We start from the raw sequence: 17108 nt of genomic DNA, 5'->3' as shown, positions 1-17108 counted from the left end.
TGTCTAATATGTCCTTGACATGACCCCGTGGTTGTTTTCACATAAGGGACCATCCATAACCCACATAACATATTATATTATTTATTTTAGTCATATACTTTGCATAATAATAGTAGTTTATGCAACAAATTGCAAAAAGAGGATTTTTTCAGCACGAGTCGTACATTTATCCAACGAGGTTCACCGAGTTGGATGAATACGAAAAGTGCTGAAAAAATCAAGTTTTGCAACGAGTTTCATACAACATTTTTTGCAATTCCATGTCAAATTTTCATGTATTTTGTCAATAAATCGTTTAAATAAAAAAATGTTGAAAAGTGTTACTTTTCAAAACAAGTGCAGAAAAGTTCAACTTTTCAGCACCCATTTGAATGCTGAAAAGTAGAACTTTTCAGCATTTATTTTGAAAAGTGTTGCTATTCGATTCTGTTAGTTTTGGTACAGAAAAGTAGGCTATTTCGTCTTTCAAGAATGTCAGGAAAAGTAAGTAGTTTCACGACGGAATTGCATAATAGTAGTTTATGCAACAAGTTGCAAAAAGAAGATTTTTTCAGCACGAGTCATACATTTATCCAACGAGGTTCACCGAGTTGGATAAATATGACAAGTGCTGAAAAAATCAATTTTTGCTACGAGTTCCATACAACATTTTTTGCAATTCCTAAAAACACCCTTTGAGTGGAATTATAAGTCAAATGCTCATGTAATTTGTCAATTAACCGTTTAAAACAAAATAATGTTGAAAAGTATTACTTTTCGAAACAAGTGCTGAAAAGTTCAACTTTTCAGCATCCATTTCAGTGCTGAAAAGTACAACTTTTCAGCATTTATTTTGAAAAGTTTTTCTATTCGATTCTGTTATTTTTCGTACAGAAAAGTAGGCTTTTTCATCGTTCAAGAATGACAGGAAAAGTAAGTAGTTTCACGACGGAATTTCAAAAAAGAGTTTTTTTTTATTAATTTATGCTCTGCAATAAATTTTGAAGATTCTGATTTTTTCAGATTTCAGATTTTAAAATTGAATCCCTTTTTCGACATCACCTTGAAATCCAAATGAAGGAATCTATCGGTAGTTTACTGTTGATGGGCGAAACCGCAAAAAAAAAAATAACTAAAATTCTCCAAATTAAGACACCTACATTAAGCATCGTATGCTGATCCAACGTTGCCACTGCGTCGTTTTGGGAGCCAAAAAACTGTCCATGGGGACGCCTAGTAAATGTCTCCATGGTGGAGTGTTTGTGAATGAAAAGTTTTTTTCACCATTTTGCTAGTCGAAAGGAACCGTGGGGTCACATGGTACTTGGAGTGATTTTCATGTTGAAGGGACTAGATTACATGAAATTTTTCAAAGCAAAGCCAAATTTAATACTTAAACAAAATAGTAAATGTTGGTAAATTAAGATTACCCAACCATATCTCCCCTATTTTTGTTTTGTCCCCAAAAATGTGCAGTCACCTCCCCCAGATTGATCTGGGGCTGGTCACAACGGTCGTCGTCATGTTCTAATTCCCTCACATAATGCACATTTCGCACTTGGACCAGGTTCGAGCTTTTTTTTTTCCTTTCACACTTGGACTTTTTTCGAGGGTGAGAGGGATATACGTGAAGGCGCTCAGGGTGAACCAATTTGGGTTTCTTCTCTGGAGGAGGAGAAGGTCCCGTTCCGTTTGGATGCTGCTACGGAGTCACAGATTTGTGGACAATATTGTTTTCTTACAAATTTAATTGCAATATGCAGACTTTACTTTATGTTATTTTTTATTATTTAACTGAAAAATCCTTCAATTCAGTTTATTTATAAAAACTGGAAAATATAACTAAAATAAATTTTGCTTGGATTTTCGATTGTTCAATATATTTTCGAGCTGATAAAAAATACGATGTGTGTGTGTGCGTGTGTGTGCAACCAACCAAACGGGACCACGCGGTCGCTTCTTACAAATTGATTTGTTTCCATGTATTTTTAGATCTACATTCTATACATGCAAATAACTCGCATAGGCATCTGGAAGGTGTTAGCTCTGCCGAGCTTCGGTGACCTATTTCTACGCTGGCTAGCCGAGCGCGAGGTACTTCAGCTTTATCGACAAGCCCCGCCCTAAAGAACGTTTGCACCAATCGGATTCAAACGTTATTTAGAACTTCCGAACCCTTGTCAAATGGACAAGGACCCAGCGCGTATATAGTTGATAGTAACAGTATTCCTAATTCCAATCATAGCTCACCAAATCGCGATGGCCTAGTGGTTAGCATTTTTGCTTACCAATCTAAAGGACGGGGGATCGAACCCCGACTCGAGCGACTTTGATTTTTCGTTCATGTTCAGAGTTTCAAGATTAATATTTCCTTTACTTTCTCGTTGGGAGCAGATGGGAATCGAACCCAGAACCATTCGCTTACAAAGCGAACACCGTAACCAGTCAGCCACGGCCGCTCCTTTCGAGCTGATAAAAATTACGATGCATTAAAAAAAAAACAAAAAAAAAGTCAACTAATGAACTATAGAGAACACTGCTGCACTCAAATGATGGTTGAATAAGGTAAGTCGAGCGAGGTGGAATCGGTGGAACGGAGAAACGTGATTAAAACTTAATTTTCTCAAGTGACACGTCGTTGTTGTCCGTTCAGCTATGTGTGTGTTTTGGGAGAGGAGGAGCGAAAACTTTTTGGCATTACTTTGGGAATAAGTGGTCTTGGTGTGGTGCCCTTTGCCAAATTGAATACTTTTCCCCCAATGATGACCACCGCTGGTGGACCTTGGGGAGTTATAATCCTTGCTAAATAAGGACATCAATTTCGGCATTGCAGCCCCGATGCAGGTCCTCTTCGGTCAACGAGATTTTTTTATGCTCAAACAAAGCCACCCCGAAACAAAGAATTCACTGTATCAGACAATGAAGTCCTGCTACGGCACTACATTCATTAGCATTTCAGTTAATTCACAACAAGGAACCGAAAAGGTGCGCACCACCTGTCTGGGTATGGCGGTCGCGTGCCAGACAAGGTTATCAAGCAACAAAAACGTGCCCGTGCTGTTCGACCAGCTCGCAGGAAACATGACATTTCCTTTATCTCAGCTCGCTCAACAAGGTAGTCCGCCGGAAGAGAGGCAACACCATTTGCCACCACCGCAAAACAAGTTCCGGCAGCGACCTTGTGTCCTGACATCGTAATAAAGAAATTGATTTCTCCGTTTTCCCCTCTGGGGGCGATGCAACGCGCTGTTTTTGGCGCGCTACACGAGATGGCGCTCAGCCGAAGCATACCTTCAGGAGTAATCGCCAAGTAAACGGGGGGAGCGCTTTTCCAGCGCCGAATGAGTCTACAGTAGTCGGTCCGAGCCGGAGTTGTTGTTTACCTTTGGCGGCGTTGTTGTCTGTTACTGCAGGGGGGGGGGGGGGGGGGAGGAGAGATTCACCGGAAGCGCATGTGCCGAAATATTGTTGCCGTTTCCGACGGGAAAGCTTTGTACGAGGTTGACTGCTCTAGTACTGCACTTGGCACGATGTTAGTCACGAAAGGCGCGACTTCTCGGCAGTGTTACTGTTGCCATGGTAGTGATGGGATGTGGATGCTGAGGGATGGGTTTTTCTTTTTGCAGAAAGCTTGTTTGCGTAATTTTCGGTGCGATGTAAATAAAATTATAAAACTTTTTCCCTAATCATATATTATTGTCCTGGGGGAGGAGACGCTTAGAGTTTCATGGTTTTGAAAAGTATTATTCGTAATTAAGACCATAACTTAGTTTGGCACTTAAAATTGTGTAGTGATTGTCATTATTGTAGATTTAATTAATGGCATGTATTTCCATCGAACACTTAATGTTGGCACTTGACTTTGACGTTAGCTTTTAGCTTCTAAAAAGTGTTTTCAAATGAAATCATGTGGCAAATTTTATGTACAGTCCAGCCTCGATTATCCAAAGGCATTTGAAAAAAAAAATCACTTCGCTCACTTCACTAAATTCGAAATGGCGGCCAAAATGGCGATGGTAAAATATTGAAAACTGCATTTAGTCGCCGTCGTGCTAACTTGTCGTACGCGCATTTTGGGCCAAATTGAGTTAAGAACGCCATTTTGTGCCAAAATTTGATTTCAATCCTGAGATATTCAACGAAATCCGAAAAAACTCCGTGCATTTTTGTCACTTTACATATGAATGTTTTAATCTTTTCGTGCTGAGCAGTTCTCTAGGATTTCGGTCATTCGATTTTTTTTGTATTTTTTAATCCGACTGAAACTTTTTTGGTGCCTTCGGTATGCCCAAAGAAGCCATTTTGCATCATTAGTTTGTCCATATAATTTTCCATACAAATTCGGCAGCTGTCCATACAAAAATGATGTATGAAAATTCAAAAATCTGTATCTTTTGAAGGAATTTTTTGATCGATTTGGTGTCTTCGGCAAAGTTGTAGGTATGGATACGGACTACACTGGAAAAAAATAATACACGGTAAAAAAAATTTGGTGATTTTTTTATTTAACTTTTTATCACTAAAACTTGATTTACAAAAAAACACTATTTTTAATTTTTTTTATTTTTTGATATGTTTTAGAAGGCATAAAATGCCAACTTTTCAGAAATTTCCAGGTTGTGCAAAAAATCACTGACCGAGTTATGAATTTTTTAATCAATACTGATTTTTTCAAAAAATCGAAATTTTGGTCGTAAAAATTTTTCAACTTCATTTTTCGATGTAAAATCAAATTTGCAATCAAAAAGTACTTTACTGAAATTTTGATAAAGTGCACCGTTTTCAAGTTATAGCCATATTTAAGTGACTTTTTTGAAAATAGTCGCAGTTTTTCATTTTTTTAAATTAGTGCACATGTTTGCCCAGTTTTGAAAAAAATATTTTTGAAAAGCTGAGAAAATTCTCTATATTTTGCTTATTTGGACTTTGTTGATACGACCTTTAGTTGCTGAGATATTGCAATGCAAAGGTTTAAAAACAGGAAAATTGATGTTTTCTAAGTTTCACCCAAACAACCCACCATTTTCTATCGTCAATATCTCAGCAACTAATGGTCCGATTTTCAATGTTAATATATGAAACATTTGTGAAATTTTCCGATCTCTTCGAAAAAAATATTTTTGGAATTTTCAAATCAAGACTAACATTTCACAAAGGCCAAACATTCAATATTACGCCCTTTTAAAATGTTTGTCTTGATTTGAAAATTTGAAAAAATTTGAAAATATTTTTTTCGAAAAGATCGGAAAATTTCACAATTGTTTCATATATTAACATTGAAAATCGGACCATTAGTTGCTGAGATATTGACGATAGAAAATGGTGGGTTGTTTGGGTGAAACTTAGAAAACATCAATTTTCCTGTTTTTAAACCTTTGCATTGCAATATCTCAGCAACTAAAGGTCGTATCAACATAGTCCGAATAAGCAAAATATAGAGAATTTTCTCAGCTTTTCAAAAATATTTTTTTCAAAACTGGGCAAACATGTGCACTAATTTAAAAAAATGAAAAACTGCGACTATTTTCAAAAAAGTCACTTAAATATGGCTATAACTTGAAAACGGTGCACTTTATCAAAATTTTAGTAAAGTACTTTTTGATTGCAAATTTGATTTTACATCGAAAAATGAAGTTGAAAAATTTTTAAGACCAAAATTTCGATTTTTTGAAAAAATCAGTATTGATTAAAAAATTCATAACTCGGTCAGTGATTTTTTGCACAACCTGGAAATTTCTGAAAAGTTGGCATTTTATGTCTTCTAAAACATATCAAAAAATAAAAAAAATTAAAAATAGTGTTTTTTTGTAAATCAAGTTTTAGTGATAAAAAGTTAAATAAAAAAATCACCAAATTTTTTTTTACCGTGTATTATTTTTTCCAGTGTAGTCCGTATCCATACCTACAACTTTGCCGAAAACACCAAATCGATCAAAAAATTCCTTCAAAAGATACAGATTTTTGAATTTTCATACATCATTTTTGTATGGACAGCTGCCGAATTTGTATGGAAAATTATATGGACAAACTAATGATGCAAAATGGCTTCTTTGGGCATACCGAAGGCACCAAAAAAGTTTCAGCCGGATTAAAAAATACAAAAATTAAAATTGAAGAAAAAAGACCGATTTCGTAGAGAATTGCTCTGCTATCTTATCACTCCCTGAAAATTTATGTAAGTGCCGACAATTGGCCAAAGAGATTTCAGGTCAGAACGCGTTTGACGCACGTACAAGTAAGACTACCGTAAACATTTGTAATTATAACTCGGAACTCCAACAACCAACTTCAACCAAACTTCGGGACAATGCACATAATGGTCAGCCAAACAAAACGTGTTTGTTATTGTTTACATTGCGTGCTTTCGTTTTTGTTTGTTCAAGGTCAAACATTGAAACGCGTTTTATCACGGAACGTCGAAATGGCGGGTGCGACAAGATTTCGTCGCTGCCGTAAAAACTCCGTGCATTTGTGTCACTTTTCATGTGAAAGAGGTTCAATCTTGTCGTGCTATCTTGACACACCCTGAAAATAGATGTAAGTGCGCCAAAGGGCAAAAGGATTTCAGGTCAGAACGCGTTTGACACACGTTCAAGCCCGACTACCGTACAAATTTGTAATTATAACTCAACAAAACTCAGCATACACATTCAACCAAACTTATGAACAATACACAGTAAGGTCAAAAACTGATGAGATCATTGCATTGGTAGGACCCTTTGTTTTTTTTTAATAATTTTAAGATGCAGATTCTTGTAATTTTATGAAAACTGTTGGATTAAATTTTAAAATATAGTTCATATGATACGGTTCAGTAAAATCATTTAACAATGTGTTTTTTTCCTCTTTTTCAAAGTGGGATTATTTCAACTTACTGCAACATTTCAACTATTTTTGGTAAAAACTTAAATTTGAAGCAAATATTATCATAAATTCTTAGATATTATTAATCTTTACATGTTAAGGAACCGTAAAAAATACAAAATGAATCAAAAAAGTCATGGTTTTAAAGCAAATAAAATTTTAGTTTGGCAAAAAAATCGTGTTGGGCAAACAGATCGAAATATTTTATTTAACATATTTAACGAGCTTGATTTTTTTTACTGAATAATTAAATCATTATAAAATCAAAAATAAAATAATTCCTCTATTATCTATTTTAATTTGACAGTTATAAAAAGAGCTAGGATACAGCATTTGCTGTAAAATGTCAACATACAAAAGGATAACATTTATGCCAAGTATGTAAATTAGAGTTTACTCATCCTTGCTAAAGCTCAACAACACATCCTGCTTGTTGATGTTTGCTGGCGGGTTTTATGCACACCGAATTCTACCAACTTTTGTCATAAGCACTTTATTACTTTCCGCACCAAGGGGTAGCAGCAGAAAGTTTAAAAGTTAGGTTGGAAATGTGCCTGATGAATGAGCAGCATGCTGCCAGCAAGAAAATTCATGAGGAAAAATTCACGAAACACTTAATTTAGGTACCTCGACCGTTAAACTGTACATACCATTTCTTAGCACAAGAACCTCGTACTGTAGGAAATGCTAGGCAAAGTTTGGCTTGCACTAATTGTATAGAAAATAAAGTTTCAACAATTATTTTTTTGTCGAAATGGAATGAGAAAGTTTTTGGTACAAGTAGCATCAAATTCTTAATGTTCTCTTTCATAAAAATGTCTGAATTGAAAAAAGGCAGCCTTCCATCCGTGAATATGATACAAAATTTCAATTGACAGTGACAAGATCCCCTTCAACGCCTCACAAGGACGACAATTTGAGTAATATCGAGCCACTTATCATATCAACAGCACACCATTTAACCCCCGCACTCTTGAGCGGAATCAAGCAGCTTAGCACATCATGTTTGATGCAGACACAGTTTTCGTGATCCCATCCTGGCTGATTCTTTTCCGGGAAATGTATGATTTCTGGGATTTATTTTTATGCCTGCTCTCTTCCTTCAACATGTTTACACGGAAAACTCTGACAGTCGCGTGAACACTGTCATACAAATCGTCCAATTTTAACCCCACTGGGAAAAAATGCTCCTCCTCCTACTCCTATGAGGCGTACCCAATTTGGAGCACGCCGCGTGAGTATTTTTTGGTTGTTTGCCTTTATTTTCACCACGCAAGTCCCAAAAATAATAATTTAAAATAATCCCAGCCCTTCTCCGCGAGTTGAAAATAAACTGAAAAATGTGTGGCCAGGCCAACCACGCACGTGGCACAACCCAAAATACAAAAAAAAACTTGCGGGGACAACGTGTACTGCCCAAAAAAGCATAATTGTCCCACCTGGGTTTAATTTCCGGTAAGAAAAATGCATTTCAAGGCCTTCTGAAAGTGTTATTCTTAAAGTTGTCCCACCGTCGATCTGTTTTGAATTCTTTACAAACAATTTACCCTGAATATCTCAACAGTGTTCAAAATCTAGATGGGACAACTTTGCGTTTATTGACGGATAGTACAGCCTGCGATTTTACCTTGTTCTTGAATGTTCGTCACGTAACGTAGCAGCAGCAGCAGCAGCCCCCACCTTTTCCTGCAAACTCACCTTTTCGCAATGAATAAATCACATCACAATTCACTGTAGAGAAGATAATTTTTTGAGTTATGCTTCCGCACCAATGTTGGAATGAGGGGTATTTATTTCGGCACAGAATTACTACGAAAGAATTTGCTGTGTACCGAAATTTCTGCAAAGTTTTCCTATCGCTCATTAGCCGGTATGCAAACTGGAAGATTGTCCGTTTCGATGTTAATTCGTGGAAAATGTGCTTTAATTTTTACGTTTCCAGAAGAATTTCGAATGTTGCCATTGTTTTGCTGAAGAAGCTTGAAATATGTTTAAAATAGTTGGGATTAGGATTCCCATAATGGCACTTTCCAGGAAGTGAAAATATTATTTTGCAAAATGTTAGCACTTTTGACAAAGGACACAAAAACCCTTAAATCCCTGGCTTGAGTAGAATAATAATAACCAAACACTGTAAAAACATAAAAACATAAAAACATAAAAACATAAAAACATAAAAACATAAAAACATAAAAACATAAAAACATAAAAACATAAAAACATAAAAACATAAAAACATAAAAACATAAAAACATAAAACATAAAAACATAAAAACATAAAAACATAAAAACATAAAAACATAAAAACATAAAAACATAAAAACATAAAAACATAAAAACATAAAAACATAAAAACATAAAACATAAAAACATAAAAACATAAAAACATAAAAACATAAAAACATAAAAACATAAAAACATAAAAACATAAAAACATAAAAACATAAAAACATAAAAACATAAAAACATAAAAACATAAAAACATAAAAACATAAAAAACATAAAAACATAAAAACATAAAAACATAAAAACATAAAAACATAAAAACATAAAAACATAAAAACATAAAAACATAAAAACATAAAAACATAAAAACATAAAAACATAAAAACATAAAAACATAAAAACATAAAAACATAAAAACATAAAAACATAAAAACATAAAAACATAAAAACATAAAAACATAAAAACATAAAAACATAAAAACATAAAAACATAAAAACATAAAAACATAAAAACATAAAAACATAAAAACATAACCGGCTCTGTGGATTAATGGTTACGGCTTCTGTCTCCCAAGCAGAAGGTTCAGGGATCAAATCCCGGTCGTTACCTTTGAAATTTGGAATCAGGAATTTGAATATGAATAAAAATTTAAATGAATCAGGTGGGATTCGAACTCACACCTTAGGATTGGTGGTCTGGGACGCTAAGCAGTCGGCCATCAGAAGGTTTACACTCTAGCAGTGAATTGATCCGTAGTGTCGAAACATGTTATCTTCTCGTATTAAATACGCGGGAATGGAAGTCTAAATATAGATCGAGTGTTCTTCAGATGCTTGCTTCTATGTTTAGGCGGGGCCGAACAATGCCCAGCGACCTCGGAATTGGACCGCAAGGAGCTCTGTCATTCTGAAACGGGTCGTTGGAAGCAGCGCGAGGGCTATCACCACCTAATACCCGGGACTGAGATAAATTGTATCAGCATTCGGCATATACAAAGCCTGATACAAATTATACTTTCCCATAATATCGCTACCGGTTAGCGGGTATTGGATTGGACCACACACACACACACACACACACACATTGGTTCACCCATACAAGTCTCCATACAATTTTGGCAGCTGTCCATACAAAAATGGTATGTAAATATTCAAACAGCTGTAACTTTTGAGTGAATTTTCTGATCAATTTGGTGTCTTCGGCAAAGTTGTAGGTATTGTTGAGGACTTTTGAGAAAAAATAGGTACAGGTAAATCAAGACTAGCATTTTAACTTGGCGTAATATTCAATGTTTGGCCCTTTTAAAATGTTAGTCTTGATTTAAAAAAATTCAAAATATTTTTTTTCAAAAGATCGAAAAATTTCACGAATGTTTCATATTTTAACATTGAAAATTGGACCATTAGTTGCTGAGATATTGTCATTAGAAAATGGTGGGTTGTTTTGGTGAGATTTAGAAAACTTCAATTTTCGTGTTTCTTTTTCTTAAAGCGGCTCTATCTCAGCAACCCGTTGTCCAATCTTCAATGTTTCTTAGACAATTTTATAGCAAATTTTCTGAAATTAAAAAAAAAAATTTTAGAAATGGTCACTCATGGTCACTATTTTTAAAAATCGGAAAACTGCAAATATTTCGCTAAAATCAAACTTTCGGTGGCTATATCTTGAAAACGGAGCCCTTTATCAAAAAATCTGTAAAGTACTTTTCGATTGCAAATTCAATTTTGCATTAAAAAATAATGTCAAACTTGTTTATGCATAAATTTTCTATTTTTTCCAAAAATCACTATTTTTTCAAAAAATCATAACTCGGCGGCAGATTTTTTGACCATTTTTCTCTATAGCTCAAAAGTTGCGGATTTTTGTCCCCTAAAACATATCAAAAAATCTCGAAAATCCAAAAATAAGTATTTTGGGAAATTGAGTTTTAGTGAAAAAAAAGTTGATTAAAAAATCTGCAATTTTTTTTCCGTGTACCTATTTTTTTCTCAAAAGTCCTCAACAATACCTACAACTTTGCCGAAGATACCAAATTGATCAGATAATTCACTCAAAAGTTACAGCTGTTTGAATATTTACATACCATTTTTGTATGGACAGCTGCCAAAATTGTATGGAGACTTGTATGGGTGAACCAATGACGCAAAAAAGCTTATTTGGTCATAGGGAAGGCCCCCACAAAGTTTGAGTCAAATCAAAAAATACAAAAAATAAAAATGGTCGACATCGGCCGATTTCGTAGAGAGTTGCTCAAATGCTTTATACATTATTACAGTTATCGTTATCAGGAGTGACATTGGGTCTAGGAGGTGAGATTAGGTCAAACAAATTTCAGCATTTTTGTATGACCCAATCTCACCCCCAGACCCAATGTCACCCCTGATGACCAAAACCTTGCAAAATATCAATGAATCTATGATTGTTTTTTTTCCAAAATTTGATCAGCGGTCTCAAAATTTAAGATACTGCAAAAATTCAAAGTCTGCCTGCCGGTTAAAACATAGAAATTAAACTATTGATCAAAAGAGAGGAAAAAATGCACAATCTCAGCGAAATTCAAGTTACTGCAAATATTGCACTTTGCCGCTGAAAAATAAACTTCAAAGTGTTGCAGTTTATTGCGCTCAGACGAAACCGTCAACCTTCGTCAAACTTGTCAAGATGTAAATATTTTCTCCAACGCGTGACTGCGCGTGGGAGTTGAAGGAGCTGCTTCATAGGGCGCAGATATTACTTTACTATGGTGTAAGGTCTCTTTTTAAAGGTCAATAAGAACGAGTCAAGCTAAATGTAGGTGTTTGCGTTTAAAGCCAAAACCAAAAAGTTACAAAATAAAGTCATCCTTTAAAGATAAGGTTCGATTAAGATGCCATAATGATTAATTTGAATCGCATTCTTTTCGTTCGGTTTACAGCTCATTTATGGTAAAAGGTGGCGAAAGGACGATGGGCGTGCCTTCGAGGGGGGGTTGAATACTAATTAATTAACATCGACTGTGGAAAGCTGGTCGTCGTCCCAGTAAATCGATTAACGGCTCTGGGGTTAAAGCTGTTTGTTGTGGGAAGTTTTTAAATTTATGGATTGATGGCTTATTGTGGTTTTTCAATTTCGTCAGAATTTGCGGGAAATTTTATTTCGCGGTAAATTTCCTTTGAAATCTTGTTTTTATATGGTGTTAAATATTCATGAATGATGATTAAAACGATTTAAGGTGCTGTTAACTTTCCATACATTATGGTACATCAGGTCTACCAGCTAAAGGGTTGTTGAATTTTCAAAGAAAGTGGCAAACATTAGATTTGCCTTTGAGTTGAATGCATAATTAATGGGGTGTTGAATATTTAACTCAAAGCCTTTTACTTACATAGAACAAATCATCTTAAAGAAAAGTATGTTATCTGGGTGATCTTGATGAAATTAAATTTAATTTAAGGCACATAGCTCTTTCCACAATCAACCCAAGGCAAAATGATTACTTTTATTCGATACCAAATTTGAAAATCCCCTCCTGATTGGGTGTGGGTGGGTTCTAGCTGGTAACCCTTTCTTGCGTTTGATTTCACAGCAATCAAAGGTAAATAAGGATGAAGCAGTCCCTTTCTGGGGGTACATCTTTTGCTCGCGGGTGAATTCATTTTCAGTTTTGGAGGGGGTGCAAACGAAAGAGTCAAAAGGGTTCTGGTAAACAAGAAAGTATAACAGCACTTGAATGGGATTTTCTCGGAACGTTCCAAGCCGTGAAATTGATACTGAATGTAATTTTGGGTTCTATTACCGCACTTGAAGGTGTATCGAATTCGGGGGATTTTTCGTCAAATTGAAAGTCGTTCGTGAAAGTTTGGTGTATTGATTTTATTTAGTGTTTCTAAATTGAGTTCCAGTGATTTTATTACTTCAAACTGCATTTTCTTCTTCCTCAATAGCTTCATCATACTGAAAATAAACTTAATTAATACAATTAATAAAATAATAATCGAGTTATCATACCTGGTTGCACTTAGCAGTTTCTTCTATTGGATTGTAAGCTGCATTAAACACGTCCATGACGCTTATTTCTTGGCAACGATCAGCCAGGTCTTTGAGACATTTTTTTGATTGTTTAAGTATTCTGTATTTGCAACAAGATAATAATTGAGTAGTTGTATAAATAAATTACATTTTACCATACCTGCATTCTCGTTCCTTGAATTGAGAAATTGGCTTTTTGAACATGTTGTCGTACATTTTACAATGATCAGCCTGTTTGACGATGTTGGAGACACACAACTGAACTTCTTCCTTTTGAAAATCTAAAAAGGAAATGCTTTTTATCAAATTTTGGAATTAAATACCTGGATAAAATTACCAAAAACAAATTGCCCTCCATCCTTGCACAAAAGTTCTAAATAGTTTGTCATCATTTTTGTGTAAATCTCTTTTGAAACACTTAAATCGTCACCACTGCACATGGCTGCACCTTCAATTATGTCGTTAAAACAGTCCAATGATCGATTCAACGCAGGAAAATATCTAGAGTGATAAGTTAGGTAATCATTTGACACTTAAAACTAAAAATGTCCTCATCACCAACTCACCGATCGATGATAGCCGTTCGTTCCTCCTTAGTCGAACCATTTTGTCTAATTGCCAGCATAAATTCCGCCACCCCGTCGGACTGCACGAAGCACATCGTGGCCGGACGGAACGCGGCCACCGTTTTGAGATAACCCGCCTCTGAGCCGCTCATTTTCAGACACGCCGAACGGTACTCGTTGAGAAACAACTCCTGATATGGATTAGTAGCGGCGGAATCAGCTGAGGATTGCACCTCTCCGTTGGAGCCTTCGCCGGTCAGCTCGGTTGGGGCAGCTTGGGCTGATGAAGGTTTATGGTTTTGAGACAAAAAAGTTGGTTTTAAGAAATTTAGTCATCTTACCACCCAATAAGGTAACCACTAAACATATTAGACAACTTTGTAACTTATTCATCCCGGAAAGGCACAACCTGTTCTTGTGAAAGCAACTTTATCAATAAACGACCGGTTTGACTTTCTGTGTTGAATTAAACAAATGGTTTAATTTTAGTGATAAGGCAGACTCGTGAAATGTCTGTCGTCATAACAGTAAGCACGCAGATGAACAAACGCTTTTTGTAAAAAAACTTAGGATTTTGATATTTTTTTCGGATATATTCTTCATACAGATAAGTGAGATTCGGCATAAAAAAGCACATTTCTTCAACATGTTGGCCCAGTTTGAAATGTCTATCAAAAACATTGCTCAATCTACCTTTAGGTGATTGGTGCCTTCCTCACATTCATATAGTGAATATCTTCATCCAGAATTGCATCATTCCCCCTTAACATGTTTAACAAATTAAGATTCAATACTATTTTTTTTCGATAGGGTTTCAGATCTTCAATCCTTTTGGCTCATCGGTAAGGTCTTTTGATAACCTATCCAACGATAGTTCGCATGATAGATCCGGACAACGTAATAAAATATCTGAGATCCGGCCTATAAAAAGTGTATAAACAACACTAAAGTGCATATAATTTTTGATAGGGTTATTAGATCTTCTATGTTTTAAGCTCGTAGGAAAGGTCTTTTAAATAACTTTCTAAAAATGTATAACATGACGGGTTTTCTTACATAAATCACCCTTTTTACAATCTTCCGGACTTTCGTTGAAATCGTTTTTTTAGCATAACTTTGAAGTACTTTTCTAAACTTCATAATATTAACTAGGGTCTTGTGGGACCCCGAGACGGATCGAATGAGGCCAACACGGTCCAAATTGGTTCAGCCATTCCGGAGATAATCGTGTGCATATTTGTCGGTGCACGGACTCACATCCAGATACACGCACAGACATTTGTTCAGAATTTGATTCTGAGTCGATATGTATACGTGAAGGTGGGTCTACGAGGGCGAATAAAGAGGTTCATTTTTCGAGAGATTTTATAGCCTTTCCTCATTGAGGTGAGGAAGGCAAAACCTACTAAACGATAGGCTGGATCATTAATCCGGACATTGTTTTCATATGAATAATTGAGATCCGGCTTCCAAATAGTTCCAAAGAGTAAATAAATACCATAAATTGAGACAGAGATGCCAGATATTTGAAGATTTGGACTCGTTGAATGATCCGAACCAGGGGGATGCTGACGACAGCCATCTTGGAGGTTACAGATTAATATCGCGCGCAAACCAAGGCGCAAACTGTGCACAGTAAAAACCAAAAATATTTGTTTACATATTTCAATTATTTTTGTATGTCACGAATTCAGAAAAACTGTAATAAAAGTCAAATTACACAGTAGATTTGTTAAACTTTTCATGTGATAAATGTAAATTTTTAAATGAGTTCATCAGCCAGATGTGTACTGAATGATCCCAACTTTAGCAGTGTGCAGTTGAACAAAGTCACCTCAAAACAGTATCCTACTTTTCAAACGTAAATTGTGGTAAAATTTTCCAACAAAAAACAACAACATTTTACGCTTGCAGTTTCAGTATTTATTTCAGTATTTTCACAGTGCACTGTTAATTTGAACAGCTGTTCTTTTGTTCTGGCTTTGTTTTGGTACCGTAATTGACAGTTTCACAGAAAAAAATAAATTCTCGTAATCGTGAGTTGAGTTCACGAATGTGAGAATAAGTTAGCAAACTTTTCAACAATTTAAATTTCGTTTCCGGTGACTTCTGGCTGCACGTTCAGCTAGAAATATAAAAATGACTAAATGCAAAAAAACACACTTTTTTAATTCTAGTTTTACCTTGCAGTTTGCCGTATCTGCGATGGGCTGGAAAATTGCGTCGAAAATATCCTCGTACGCCGTAGAAGAGCAACTACTGACCTGCTCGTGAATGCACGTTTTGGATCGCTTCAGCTCACTGAAATTTCAATAGTTCCAAAATATTTTTTTTTAAGTATAGATTGAATTTTTGCTTACCTGCATCCTTCTTCACCAAACTGAGAAATCGGCCTAGTTCTAATAATTTCCGACACCTTGCACTGCTGTACGTTCGCTTTGACGAGCTGGAGACAGCTTCGGAACTCTGGGGTGCGAGCCTCTGTTGAGATCAATGAATGTTTCAGCACAATAAACACTTTCAAACAGTCAGTTACAAACCTAGCAACAGCTGCCCATTGTTCTTGCACATCAGATCAATCATATTGTGAATCATCTGCTTGTACATGCCCTTAATCGTGCTGACCTTATCGTTGCTGCACATCGCCACTCCCTCGAGCACGTCGTCGAAACACGCCACGGATTCGTTGAACGCCGGACAGTACTTGTCGATGATCGCCTGGCGAGCCTCGGCGGTGTCCGGTTCGCTGTGAAGATCCATCGAAAACTGCACCATGTCGACGCTTTCGGCCATACACTGTACGGCGGGCGTCAGCGAGCTGATGGTCTTCCGGTAACCTGCGTCCGAGCCGCTCACCTCCACGCAAGTGCTCCGAAACGCCAGCAGAGCTTCCTGCATTGCGAGCTGGGATTGACCGGTCATGGCACCGCCGCCGTACAGTCCGTACGGGGAGGCGTGGGAAGCTGTGAATATGAATTTGAAGTTGATTGTAATTTATTGAGGAATTTAATATTATTACCTCCGAAAAGAGCGACGACGACTGCGAAGATCATCGACAACTTGTTCATCCTGAAAGAATTTGCACTTTCCTCTGGGAAACTATTGACACAATAAGCGCTCAAAGAGATTGCCTGATTGATTTTATAGTGTGATGAGTAACTTGATGATAAAGGAGCGCACATTCGTCGGTTGAGATTCGACTGATAACGGTAATGCACAGTTAGAAAAAAAAACTGTCAAAAATGTGTTAAATAAAATTGGTTCGCAATTAACATGTGGAACTAAATGCGTGCACCGAGATTCGATCTGAAGAACTTTGGACGAAAGTTTAACCTTTTATTGCTGCGCCACGAGATCTTGTTGGTAGTTGAGAGGCAGAACGCAGAACGCTCATCGCGGCTGGACTGCAAGGATGTCGAGATGGTCTCACCATCCATTTATAGTAGAACTGCAGTGCAATGGTA

The 17108-nt window shown here is 36.2% G+C and overlaps 2 protein-coding genes across 2 annotated transcripts in view; both read right to left on the bottom strand.

The window, feature by feature from the left end:
- LOC120423744 (transmembrane protein 19) overlaps window positions 1-16822 on the bottom strand; it is a 29501-nt gene extending 12679 nt beyond the window's left edge. The window contains exons 1-4 of the mRNA XM_039587657.2: window positions 16664-16822; window positions 16185-16607; window positions 16005-16125; window positions 15808-15945 (exon numbers count right to left, since the gene is read on the bottom strand). Coding sequence (XP_039443591.1) covers window positions 15808-15945; window positions 16005-16125; window positions 16185-16607; window positions 16664-16712 — 731 coding nt within the window. The 5' untranslated portion in view covers window positions 16713-16822. The remainder of the gene's footprint in view (window positions 1-15807; window positions 15946-16004; window positions 16126-16184; window positions 16608-16663) is intronic.
- On the bottom strand, window positions 12902-14143 carry LOC120423745 (uncharacterized). The gene is made up of 6 exons (XM_039587659.2): window positions 13986-14143; window positions 13645-13924; window positions 13416-13579; window positions 13239-13359; window positions 13058-13178; window positions 12902-13003 (listed from the first exon to the last, which is right to left on the bottom strand). The coding sequence occupies exons 1-6, from the start codon at window positions 14035-14037 to the stop codon at window positions 12965-12967; spliced, it is 777 nt and encodes a 258-aa protein (XP_039443593.1). The 5' UTR covers window positions 14038-14143; the 3' UTR covers window positions 12902-12964.
- Window positions 16823-17108: the final 286 nt, after the last annotated feature.

The sequence above is a fragment of the Culex pipiens genome, chromosome 2 (assembly GCF_016801865.2).
Source record: "Culex pipiens pallens isolate TS chromosome 2, TS_CPP_V2, whole genome shotgun sequence".
Lineage (NCBI taxonomy): Eukaryota > Metazoa > Arthropoda > Insecta > Diptera > Culicidae > Culex > Culex pipiens.
The sequence above is the reverse complement of the archived record's forward strand: the minus strand, read 5'-3'. Positions and strand labels throughout refer to the sequence as shown.

What these genes read in the sequence shown, in the direction of transcription:
- LOC120423745 (XM_039587659.2), bottom strand. Translation starts at nt 14,037, where the DNA reads ATGAATAAGTTACAAAGTTGTCTAATATGTTTAGTGGTTACCTTATTG. An exon ending in AGTGGTTACCTTATTGGGTG is followed by an intron (nt 13,925 to 13,985) that starts GTAAGATGACTA and finishes AACCTTCATCAG; the next exon opens with CCCAAGCTGCCCCAACCGAG. An exon ending in TTCAAGGAACGAGAATGCAG is followed by an intron (nt 13,179 to 13,238) that starts GTATGGTAAAAT and finishes TTGCAAATACAG; the next exon opens with AATACTTAAACAATCAAAAA.